The sequence below is a fragment of the Bubalus bubalis genome, chromosome 9, assembly GCF_019923935.1.
Source record: "Bubalus bubalis isolate 160015118507 breed Murrah chromosome 9, NDDB_SH_1, whole genome shotgun sequence".
Taxonomy (NCBI): Eukaryota; Metazoa; Chordata; class Mammalia; order Artiodactyla; family Bovidae; genus Bubalus; species Bubalus bubalis.
In genome coordinates, this window is record NC_059165.1 from 15,487,670 (window position 1) to 15,499,779 (window position 12,110).

Genomic DNA, 12,110 nt, shown 5'->3' on the forward strand with positions numbered 1-12,110 from the left:
GACAACCACACCTCAGCCCCAGCTGCTGCCTCTCATGAAGGTGACCTGACTTTTCAGGGAGAGGCCGCAGGGCCAGATTCTTCTGTGCAATCTCCAGATGTTTGAAGGTGGGGGAGCAATTTCATTAAACAGTGACAACAAACAGGGCAGGCAAGATGAGACACAAAGTCACAATCTGAATTTCACTTCTAAATAGATTTCAGTGTATTCTGCTTCTTGAATGATTCTGTGTTTTTAGAAACCATGTCTCTGAGAGACAGTAAGTGAAATTAAAGTGGCTCAGTCCTGTCTGACTCTTTGTGACCCCAAGGAGTATACAGTCCATGGAATTCTCCAGGCCAGAATACTAGAGTGGGTAGGCTTTCCCTTCGCTTTTCTCTTCTCCAAGGGATCTTCCCAACCCAGGGATCAAACCCAGGTCTACCCACATTGCAAGCAGATTCTTTACCGGCCGAGCCACAGGGGAAGGCCTGAGAGACAGTAAGAACTGACTCTAAGAGGTGCCTGCCTGCCTGCTGGGGCTCCCTCCCTGGAGCTGGTCTGCACCCTTCAAGTTTCTCCAGAGAGTGAGCTGGCTCTGTTTTCTTCTCCAGAGCGGGTGCCCCTGAAAGGCCTGGACAATGACACCCCAGGATGTAGCTGTTCATGCTCCAAAGCTCTAGCCAGTGCATCGCTCCAAACTGAAATGACTTTCAGAGCTGGCCCTTTAAAAATCGAGCACGCTGCGGGGGCAAACTCCTCCTCCAGGGAGGTTCCTTTAAATGAGAGCCAGCTGGTCGGTCAGCCGCGGCTTTTACTCCCAAGCTCTACCTACAGTGGAGGTGTACCCCCCGGAGGGAGGCAGCATGGCTCAAGCGTTCGTCAACAGCAAGATCCAGCCTGGGAAGGTGGTCGTGTTCATCAAGCCCACCTGCCCCTACTGCAGAAAGACTCAGGAGCTTCTCAGCCAACTGCCCTTCAAACAAGGGCTTTTGGAATTTGTCGATATTACAGCCGCCGGTAACACCAGTGAGATTCAAGATTACTTGCAGCAGCTCACCGGAGCCAGAACGGTGAGCCTGGGGTCTCCTGCCCAAAGGCTGGGGGGGAGGGGAGAGGGAAGCCTCCCGGATGCCTTTGTCTGTGACTGGGGTGGCCCGTGCCTTCCTCGGGGACACCGCTAGGGCTTCGTCGCTCTGAGAGGATGCGGGGGAGGGCGCCCAGACAAGAGCTGCTTCCTTGAATAGGCAGCGGACCTCGGCCCACGGGACAGGGGTGCGCAGCTGACCCGTGTTGGGCGTCAAGGCGGGCGGGCCGGCGGGCAGCTGTGTCCCGGAATCGCCGCCGCCGAGAAGCGCTCTGCAGTCTTTGTTTTCAGCACTGACAGCCTGATCTTGCAGGGCTGGGCGGTGGAAGGGGGGGTGGAGGGGCCACGGGTGAGCCCTCTGTGTCTGCCGTTGAGCAAGAACCCAGAGCACTCTTTCCTCTGGGTTGACAGGGCCCAGTGGCATTTGCTCTCTCAGTCTTTTCCTCTGGGCTCTCTTTAACCTTAAATTTTCTCCTTCTTCCATATCTTATCTCATTCCTCCCACTGGAAAAAAAAAAAAAGTAATCACTCATTGTGGCTCCTTGACCTAAATGAGGGGATAGTTTCAGGCCTGTCAAGTTAGGGAGTTCAGAGGCCAGCGTTCTGGACAGGCTCTCACAGTGGCTTGCTGTGTGATCCTGGCAAGTCACCCCACCTGTGACCCTCAGGGTACTCCTTGGCTGCAACACCAGGCTGGAGGAGACCTCTATGGTCCCTTTTGCTTTGAGTAGACAGCGGGGGCCCCTGACACCCTCTCTCCTCTGTGTGAAATGACTTCCTCTTCCTTAGCGCCCAGGGCTTCCGGTGCGATGGCCAACCAGCCAGGCTGCCAGATCAGCGCAGGTGCCAGGGTCGGAGCATGGTGCCGAGTCATGTCCCACCAGCTCCCTTTCAGGACACACATTCTAGGGTACAGTGTTTGCAGATGCACATGTCCTAGTTGAGGTTTAGTTTGGATTTGATGGTGTTTTTTCCTGGCTTCTCAAGGGGAAGCCTGGGAGGCCATTTCTCCCCACCGCTCCAATCAGAAGTCAGCATTCTGGTGCAGAGGGAGGCAAAACCCTACTGCTTCCAGGGACCCCCACTGGGAGCTGAGGACCCTTGGTCTTAGGAAGGTCCTGGAGTAGAGAACACAATGGCGAGAGGGCCTCTTGTTGCTTGGCTGGACCACCAGCTATTCAGGCTGCTTGGGTCCTAAGCAGCAAAGGGCAGTGTGGGTACAGCTGTGGCCCCTGATGTGAGGGATCCCTCGGGGAGGGCAGTTTACAGGTGGTGTTGTACGTTAGAATCACCTGTGGTGGTGGTTTAGTCTCTAAGTCGTGTCTGACCCTTGCGACCTCTATGGACTGTAGCCTGCCAGGCTCCTCTGTCCATGGGATTCTCCAGGCCAGAAGACTGGAGTGGGTTGCCATTCCCTTCTCCAGGGGATCTTCCCAACTCAGGACTCAAACCCAGGCCTCCTGCATTGCAGGCTGATTCTTTACCAACCGTGTGTGCTACAAGGGAAGCCAGAATTACCTGGGGAACTTAAAAAAAAAACACCTCCCAATGTCTCAGTCAGACCCCATGCCAATTAAATCCCAAGGAGAGGGGGCAGACAGGCATCAGTAGTTTTAAAGATCCCCAGGACACGAATACAAACATGGAGCTGTAAGAGGAGTAAGTGCTGGGGGTGAAATGTAGGCTTGCAATTTGCTATGATTACATCTTAAGTGTTCTCACCACACACACATGCAAATAGTAGCTGTGGGGTAATGGATATGTAAATTCACTTGACTGCAGTAATCATTTCACAGGGTATCTGTGTATCAAACCCTGACATTGTACACCTTAAACACACACAGATTTGTCAGTTACACCTCAAAAAATGTGGAAGTCAAATAGAATGTATCTCCTATCAAAAAATGAAAAAAGTAATTCCAATTTGCAACAATGTTTGGGACCCACATCTTTCAACTACAGCACCCATCACTCTAGCAGGAAAAACAAACCTCTTCATACAACCATTCAACAACACCCCCCCACCCCAATTCACTGTAAAGCTAACACTTTCTTCTAGTGATCTTTCAAAGTTTGGTTTTGAATTTTTCAAGATACTTTTCACAGGTTCTTGAGTCCTGAATGCATTCCTCCAAGGGGAGAACAAATCCTTTAAGGATGTATAACTTCATCATCCCTAGCGCAGCAGGTTTTCTATTCAGAGACTGGAAACCTTGAGAGCTGTCACTCGCTTGCTACGCCTGTGCTGCTGTGCAAACAGCAGCAGCCCAGTGGGACTTGACTGATTGCGGAAACACAGGACTTCAATCAGGCCACCAAACTGGAGACACGGGTTTTGGTTTTGCTTTAGCCACAGCTCCTAGATCAGTGCTTTCACTTATTCTTCCCGAAAGTTCTTTATGTAAATCCAAGTTTTCCTGACCTCTGTCATTCTCCTTCTCTCTGAAGGATGCCTTTGAACATTCCTCACAAGGAGGAGCTTTGGGCAACAAATTTGCTTCATTTTTGTGTGCAGATGTCTTTTTCCCCTTTGCTTTTGAAGGATAATTTTGCTGAATACAACAAATATTTTTAAGCACCTGCTGTCCTAGGCACTTTTCTGAACACTGGAAATACTGCCGTGAACAGAGCAAATGAAAATTCCTGCCTTTGTGGAACTTACATTCTAGTCAATGCCATAAATAAAGTAGTGTGTTAGAAGGTGGTAAGTGATGTGTGATATGGAGAAGCCAGGTAGGAAAGGGAGGTAAGCAGTAGGCAGCAAGGTACAGTTTTAAATGGAGCCGGCAGGTTTTGCAGATATCTAAAGGGACTGAGGGAGCAAGCATGCAGGAGTGTAGGCGTAGGACATTCCAGGCAGTGGGAACAGCAAGTGCTAAGATCCTGGGGGTAGAAGCTTGCCTGGCGAGAAGGCCTGTGTGGGTGGAGCATTGTGAGTTAGGAGCGGGTGTGGTCTGAGATCATGAGGAATAGGTCGGCTGTTCATGCCATCACATGGCACACAGACCGGGCATGTGACGGGAGATGAGATGCCGCTTGATTTTGAAAGGGTCACTCCAGTGGCTGTGGGGAAAGAGGCTGCAGGAAGGCCAGGATGAGGACCAAAGCTGGGGACCTCTGGAGGTTATGGCAGCAGCTCTGGTGAGAAAGGAACCGTACCAGGGAGCAGCCAAGGAGGTGCTGCAGAGGCCTGGCGATCAGCTGAGTAGCAGCCTCGGAGCCACACAGGTGGCACCGCTGGTCAAGAACGCGCCTGCCAGTGCAGGAGACAAGAGACGCGGGTTCGAGCCCTGAGTCAGGAAGGTCCCCTAGAGAAGGAAATGGCAACCCACTCCAGTATTCTTGCCTGGAGAATCCCATGGACAGAGGAGCCTGGCAGGCTACAGTCCACGGGGTTGCACAGAGTTAGACATGACTGAAGCGACTTAGTACAGAAAACAGAAGATGCCACCCCAGCTGAGGTGGGGGCTGGAGAAAGCTCCTGGAGAAGGAGGGCCGCAGAACTCCCAAGCTGGGTATTCTGGTGGCAGTTCCCTACTTCTTTAATGTAACAGACTCAAGTTCCTCCGAAGAAGGGGGTGGGCCGGGAGGGGAGGCACAGAGCCCCAGCCTCCTCTTCCTTCTCAGCTGCATCAGCAGCTTCCTGTTTGGCCACCACAGCCTCCCTCACCGTCCGGTGGGGCCTGCAAGCTCAGCTTCCTCTGAGAGAGCTGAAAACCGATGGGCTTTCAGTTCAGTTCAGTCACTCTGTCGTGTCGGACTCTTTGTGACCCTATGAACTGCAGCACGCCAGGCCTCCCTGTCCATCACCAACTCCCAGAGTTTACCCAAACTCATGTCCATTGAGTCAGTGATGCCATCCAACCATCCCATCCTCTGCTGTCCCCTTCTCCTCCCGCCTTCAATCTTTCCCAGCATCAGGGTCTTTTCAAATGAATCAGTTCTTCACATCAGGTGGCCAAAGTATTGGAGTTTCAGCTTCAACATCAGTCCTTCCAATGAATATTCAGGACTGATTTCCTTTAGGATGGACTGGTTGGATCTCCTTGCAGTCCAAGGGACTCTCAAGAGTCTCTCCAACACCACAGTTCAAAAGCATCAATTCTTTGGCGCTCAGCTTTCTTTAGAGTCCAACTCTCACGTCTGTACATGACTACTGGAAAAACCATAGCCTTGACTAGACGGACCTTTGTTGGACCTTTGATGGACTTTACCGTGGTCTTCACTGTTTCCTAGCCCAGAGGAGGGGGTGTTAGGGCAATGGGGCCTTCCAGCTCTCAGCTCTCACAAGCAGCTTGTGTGCCAGAAGGCATGCACAGAACTCCGCCCTGGGGACAGCCCGGATGATCTGATCTGATTGTGTTTCAGGGCCTGCCTTTCGGGGGCTGGGGGCTGCCATAGAGCTGTGGGTTTCCAAAGCCTCAGTTAGTTACCCCGGGAGGAAGGACTGCTCTCAGCGCCAACCCGTGGTTTGCAAATATGCTCCTTTAGAGTCACCTGGGAATTTGTCAGAATGCACATTCTTGAGCCCCTGCCCAGATCTCCTGTATCATAAATGTTGGGTGGGGAGGAGTAAGAAATCTATGTTTTAACAAGCCCACCAAGGTTCTGATCGCATGGTTCAGATCTGAGAACTGCTGTCAAAGGGGGAGGACTCCTTCCTCCTCAGGGGCTTCTCGCCAACTAACCACACCCTCTGGTCTAAGGTGGAGATGGGGCAAGCAACAGGAGGAGTGACAATCAGTTCTTTTTGAAAGTAACAAGTTCAAGAATGAACACATCCCTTCCATGGGGCTTCCCTGGCAGTCCAATGGTTGGGACTTTCCTTTCAATGCAGGGGGTGTGGGTTTGATGCCTGGATCCCACGTGCCTCCTGTCCAAAAAACCAAAACACAAAACAGAAGCGATATTGTGACAAATTCAAAAAAGACTTTAAAGATGGTTCACATCAAAAAGAAAAAAAAAACCTAAAAGAATGAAAGCTTCCTTATTTGAAGCTCAGATGAGTTTTACTTCTTTAGGCAATGCTTTCCACAGAAGGAGCCCTGTGTTATAATTATTTAGAATTCCATTAGCATTCTTTACCACTGCAACTGACCACAGCCAACTGTTCTGGGGAGACAGAAGCCAAATGGCCCCCAACAATCTGAGAGGTGCTTTATTTTCTCTAAAATAATGGCCAGGATCCAGGGGGGAAACTTTAGGTTTCTGAACTCATCTTTCTGCAAATTCTTTCAGCTAGTTAAGATTTAAAAAAAAAAAAAAAAAAAAGCAGCCTTGATGTCACTTCCACATGCAAAGCTCCCACACGGCATGCAGGGCGGGGGGCGGGTAGCCCCGTGTGTGGCTGAGGAGGGCACCACCAGGCTTCCTCACTGGAACACCATCCTGTGTGCTCCTCCCACTCGGGACACAGGACGTAGCCAAGGCAATGTAGTGCAGGATTCTTTCAACTGGGGGCCTTAGTTTGTAAAGCCCACTTCCGCCCAGATCCCCTTCTTAATGGAAATATGGTAGGACTTATCTGAAATACTTCAGCCCTTTTTCTCAACTCTCTTCCTTTAAAAAAAAAAATTCATCTGAACATGCACCCCAATGTTCATAGCAGCATTATTTACAATTTCCAAGATACAGAAGTCACCTAAGTGTGTCCATGAACAGATGAAGGGATAAAGAGGACAGGGTGTGTGTATACACAGTGGAATACTACTCAGTCATGACAAAGAATGAAAGTTTGCCATTTGCAACAATGTGGATGGACTGTGCGTTCTGCTGAGTGAAACAAGTCAGAGAAAGACAAGCACTGCATGATATCACTTATATGTGGAATCTAATAAAACCACCACAAACTAGTGAATATAACAAAAAAGAAACAAACTTACAGAGAACAAACTAGTGGTTACTAGTGAGGAGAGAGGAGAGGCAATGCATGGGTAGGAGATTAAGAGGTCGAAACTATTATGTAAAAGTAAACTACAGGGATATATTCTACAATATGGAGAGTATGCTGCTAAGTCACTTCAGTCGTGTCTGACTCTGTGCGACCCCATGACGGCAGCCCATCAGGCTCCACCGTCCCTGGGATTCTCCAGGCAAGAACACTGGAGTGGGTTGCCATTTCCTTCTCCAATGCATGATAGTGAAAAGTGGAAGTGAAGTTGCTCAGTCGTGTCCGACTCTTAGTGACCCCATGGACCACAGCCTACCAGCCTCCTCCATCCTTGGGATTTTCCAGGCAAGAGTACTGGAGTGGGGTGCCATTGCCTTCTCCGTGGAGAGTATAGCCTATTTCTATATAGTATAGGCTATAAGTATAGCCTACTATATAAAATATAGTATATTTTATAATAACTATAAATGGAATATAATCTATAAAAATTGTGACTAACCATATTGTACACCTGAAACTTATATTGGATATCAACTATACCTCAATAAAGAAATGCATCTGAGTAACTGTGGCTTCAGAGGAAAAGCAAAAGCTCTGAAAATATTCTTAACCTCTCCTGCCCCTTCTAGTCTGTTCCTAGTGTTCTGAGAGAGGACCCGCTAGTTCCTGACCCCTCAGGGAGCCTGTTCTGGGCTTGCTTCTTCACTGCCAGTCAGCCTTTCTGCAACACCCTTGGCCTGGAACTTGTCTGAGCCACAGTGAAAGGAATTTCTCCTCCAAGAGCCCTCTGGAATCCTGGAATGCACCTTACCTAGCAGCAGGGAGGGAGCCTGAGCTTGACTCGATGAATGTGCTCAGCGCAAAGAGTTGACTGTCAGTCTGACTGGCCCTGGAAGACCCACCCATGCCAGCTGCGAAACCAAAGCAGATGCATGTCTTTGCTCCCAGAGCTGTGGTACTTCATCCTATGATGGGCCAGGCATTTCAAAGAAGGCGATTCTGACACCATCATCTCTTCCCTAGCTGAGGACAGGGCTCACAAGAGAGAGACAACTCTCATAAACTGAGTCTAAAAATCAGGGACAGAACTGATGGAAATACTTGTCCAGCTGCACTGAAAAACAAACTCCTTCCTGGTTGCTGTGGTTCCGTTTAAGGGCTCACGTGTGGTCCCAGCTGCAGAGAAACCAGAATTCAATCAGGGTGGTCTGGCTGCAGCCAACCAAAACCTGTTCCTGGAAAGGTGTTCCTGCAGAGTGAAATTTTTAAATCATTTTGACAAGTTAGAAAATCTCACACACACAGAACATTCCATTTGAAAAGCATCTTGGTTTAAAAGCACTCTTGAGTGAATTACGTTATGCATCTCATAAAGTTCTGACTTGAAAGAGTATACATGAGGACGTTGTAAAGTGATTTGAAAAGCTTCAGACCATGCGGAATGTTCAGAGAACGATAAAAGCGTCTAACCTAACGACGCTCCCTCAATGTCCTGGCTTGTTTGCTTCCTTAGGTACCTCGGGTCTTCATCGGTCAAGAGTGCATAGGTGGATGCACAGATCTAGTAAATATGCACGAGAGAGGGGAACTGTTGACACGGCTAAAGCAAATTGGAGCTCTGCAATAATTACAGGTGAGTGACAGGTGGGACTCTGGGCCAGGAACACGGACAGATGGTGGGACTCTACTGCCGTGTTTTATTACAATCGAGCAAGGCACCCAAGATATGCAAACGGTGATCTGGGGAACTGTGATGTCGTGTATGAGTTTCCCTTTTACAAACGGATTAAGTGCATCAATGGGAGGAAAGCTTTTCACTCAACCTTCATTTAACAAATATTTATTTAGCACTTACTATGGGCCAGACACTGTATGAGACGTTGGAAATATAGATATGAACAAAAAGATAATATGGAACTTATATTCTAGAGAGACAGACTGATCCAACACAAGTTAAATAATGCCTGAAACAAGTGAGTAATCTGATAGAGCATGGCAGAGGGGGAGGGAGCAAATGGAGCTAACATGGTGAGGAAAGGCCTTTTTCAGAGGGGCTGGCTGAGCCAAGATCTGATTGACAAGGAGACAACCATATGATGATGAAGCAGAAGAGCTTTCGGGCAGAAGGAATAGAAAGAAGAAAGGTCCTGAGGTGACAACAAGTGTGGAATATTCACGGAACCGAAAGCAAGCAAGAGCAGACTGAGTGAAGGGCAGTGAGAAGGGAAGGTATTAATAGTAGCAGATGTGGGCAGCGAGCCGCCAGAGCTCACAGGCCATGGGAAGCAGCCTGAAATCTCCTAAATGCAACGTGAAACCAAGGTAATTTTTGCTGTACCTATGTTCACCCTGAGAAGCCAATTCAATTGGCTTCCCAAATAACAAGTCAAAGTTTTCTAAAGTTGTAACCTAAAGGAGATCTTCGAATGGAAAACCACAGGGTCACATATCCTTCAGAAAGGAATGGGTTCCCCTCCCTGCAGCTCTTGTTGGAGCAAGACGGCTTTGAACCAGGCCAATTCCACTGACTCATCTGTGGAAAGACTTTTTTTTAAGCCAAAGGAGAAACTTAGGGTGTTCCAATTAAAATGTTCTTTGAAGGGTATTTATTGCCCACTAATTAATAATTAACCCCTGAGCAATGAGTACACCGAGTTTGCAGGGATCACTCAGAAAAGCCACAGGAGTGAAAACACAGGGCCTGAAAAGCACACGCGATCCCTTTCAAAGCAAACAGTTTTACAAATCTTGAATTACAGTTCTACAACTTTATCCCAGCAAGTAAACAGACCGTGTCTGTCTGGGTTAGCTTTCTGGCCTCACACCACACGGTGCCAGATGTTTCCTATTCGATATACTTTTTTAACAATTCAGGCTTAGATTAAGAATGAAAGAAAACTTGTGCCTTTCTGGGGGAAGTGGGAAATACCATCCCCCCAGTGCAATGGCACCCCACTCCCGTACTCTTGCCTGGAAAATCCCATGGATGGAGGAGCCTGGCAGGCTGCAGTCCATGGGGTCGCTAAGAGTCGGACACGACTGAACAACTTCACTTTCACTTTTCACTTTCATGCATTGGAGAAGGAAATGGCAACCCACTCCAGTGTTCTTGCCTGGAGAATCCCAGGGACGGGGGAGCCTGGTGGGCTGCCGTCTATGGAGTCACACAGAGCAGGACACGACTGAAGCGACTTAGCAGCAGCAGCAGTGACCTCTAGGTTGGGGTGGGTGTTCGAGTCCCCCATATTCGCAGGATCTCTTTAGCTGCATTGTCCTTCAGCATATTATGCTCTTAGTATTCCAATGGCAACTTGCATTTCAAGACCATCTGTAACCGATTGTGTTTAAATGGCAAGAGTCAGTGTTCTGATAATGAAAGAGAAATGACGGGACCTGCTCTAAGAAGATCCAATTCTTTGTATTAATATTATTTTTTTTTTCCCTAGCAGAGCAGACCCAGGCTGATATCCCGCCTTGGGGACAGGATGGCATTGCAGATAATGACAGCAGTTCCTGGAGGATGGACCTGGGGTGACTGTACCCAGTCACAGCAACTGTTTACTTAAAATACTGAAGTATTTTAACCTCAATAAACGGGGAAGGGAAGTCAACGGCTTCTTTTGACTTAGTATTAAAAATGGACCAACTTGCCCAAAATAACAGGTCTGATGGATGTCTTGGGTTTCTTGTGGATTGGCCCTTTGGGTTCCCAGGGACCATGACAAGATATGCTTAGGATTCACTCACTGACCCAAAAGATGGTCCTTCTCTTTGGCACATGTTCTTACCAACGGTCTCTTCTGAGCTGGGCTGCCTCTACCTCTAAAGCCTGTGTTTCTCAACCAAGTGTATCTCAGGCCCCAAGCACGAAGCTAGAGTTGGTTTTCTGCTACTGCCTGGAAATTATTTTGTTGAGTCTGACTTCCTAGAATTTGTATTATGAATTCAACAGGCATTTTGATTTGTTGAGTTTGACTTCCTAGAATTTGTATTATGAAATCAACAGGCATTTTGAATGTGCTTTTTCAAAAGGTGTCTTCCCAGGCCACCATCTCCACCCCACCCCATCCCTTCCTGCTTTGAAACTCACTGCTGTGAACCACTGCCCCGAACCCTGACAACTCACAGATCTCACAGGAAATGTTCGACGGTTCTGTCTGTTCTGTCTCTCAGTCCGAGAGAAACCACGTGAAAAGTTAAGCACGGTTGGTCTTCACTTTGTGCTACAGGGATCAGAGGTGTAGGTGCGGTGGTCATACGGCAATGCTGTTAGGTCAGACGGTGTCCAGGGAATCCTGGACAAGCATACATTGTTTAGATGACACACAGAAGGAACACACAAACATTTAAATGTTATGCAGAAAACCTGCATCCCCCTCCCACAAAAAATGTCTGTGAAACAGCCAAATTTGGGAAACACTGTTCTGGATGATTTTCTCTCTCCCCTTCTCCCCCCTCACTCTATGAGAACTTAAGAATTCCTTATTGTGAAGGATTCTAGAATTGCAAGACTGTTAATTTCTTTCTGTAGACACAAGTATGAATGGCTAATTTCTTCTCTATTAAAGAAGTACTCATGGATCATACACTGATTTTTGCCCAATTCGTCGTTCTCAAGACTTTAAGGAGTGTCATCAATGCAAAATAAACCAATTTCAGGTTTTTGTTTTTTTTTTTTCACATCCGTCCCCCCTGCCATTATAAATAAAAGCACATGCTATTGTCTTTCACTGAGTATACACTGTTGGTGTGATTTTGTAAATTTCATAATTTGCATATGTTCAGTCAGTTCAGTCACTCAGTTGTGTCCGAGTCTTTGTGACCCCATGAATCACAGCACGCCAGGCCTCCCTGTCCATCACCAACTCCCAGAGTTCACTCAGACTCAAGTCCATCAAGTCAGTGATGCCATCCAGCCATCTCATCCTCTGCCATCCCCTTCTTCTCCTGCCCCCAATCCCTCCCAGCATCAGAGTCTTTTCCAATGAGTCAACTCTTCACATGAGGTGGCCAAAGTACTGGAGTTTCAGCTTCAGCATCATTCCTTCCAAAGAAATCCCAGGGCTGATCTCCTTCAGAATGGACTGGTTGGATCTCCTTGCAGTCCAAGGGACTCCCAAGAGTCTTCTCCAACACCACAGTTCAAAAGCATCA

The 12,110-nt window shown here is 48.1% G+C and overlaps 1 protein-coding gene across 2 annotated transcripts; it reads left to right on the top strand.

Moving 5' to 3' along the window:
• Positions 1–758: 758 nt before the first annotated feature.
• Positions 759–11,691, top strand: GLRX (glutaredoxin). Of its 2 annotated transcripts, none has more exons than XM_006047509.4 (3): positions 759–1,052; positions 8,470–8,589; positions 10,403–11,691. In XM_006047509.4, exons 1-2 carry the CDS (start codon positions 762–764, stop codon positions 8,581–8,583), a joined length of 405 nt encoding a protein of 134 aa, XP_006047571.4. In that variant the 5' UTR covers positions 759–761; the 3' UTR covers positions 8,584–8,589; positions 10,403–11,691. The 2 variants fall into 2 exon arrangements, with proteins under 2 accessions (XP_006047571.4, XP_025147994.3); XM_025292209.3 differs by having other exon boundaries at positions 760–1,052; positions 10,406–11,691.
• Positions 11,692–12,110: the final 419 nt, after the last annotated feature.

Excerpts from the sequence above, each read along its gene's own strand:
- GLRX (XM_006047509.4), top strand. The coding sequence starts at position 762 with ATGAGAGCCAGCTGGTCGGTCAGCCGCGGCTTTTACTCCCAAGCTCTA. Across the intron at positions 1,053-8,469 it reads AGCTCACCGGAGCCAGAACG|GTACCTCGGGTCTTCATCGG; the intron begins GTGAGCCTGGGG and ends TTGCTTCCTTAG.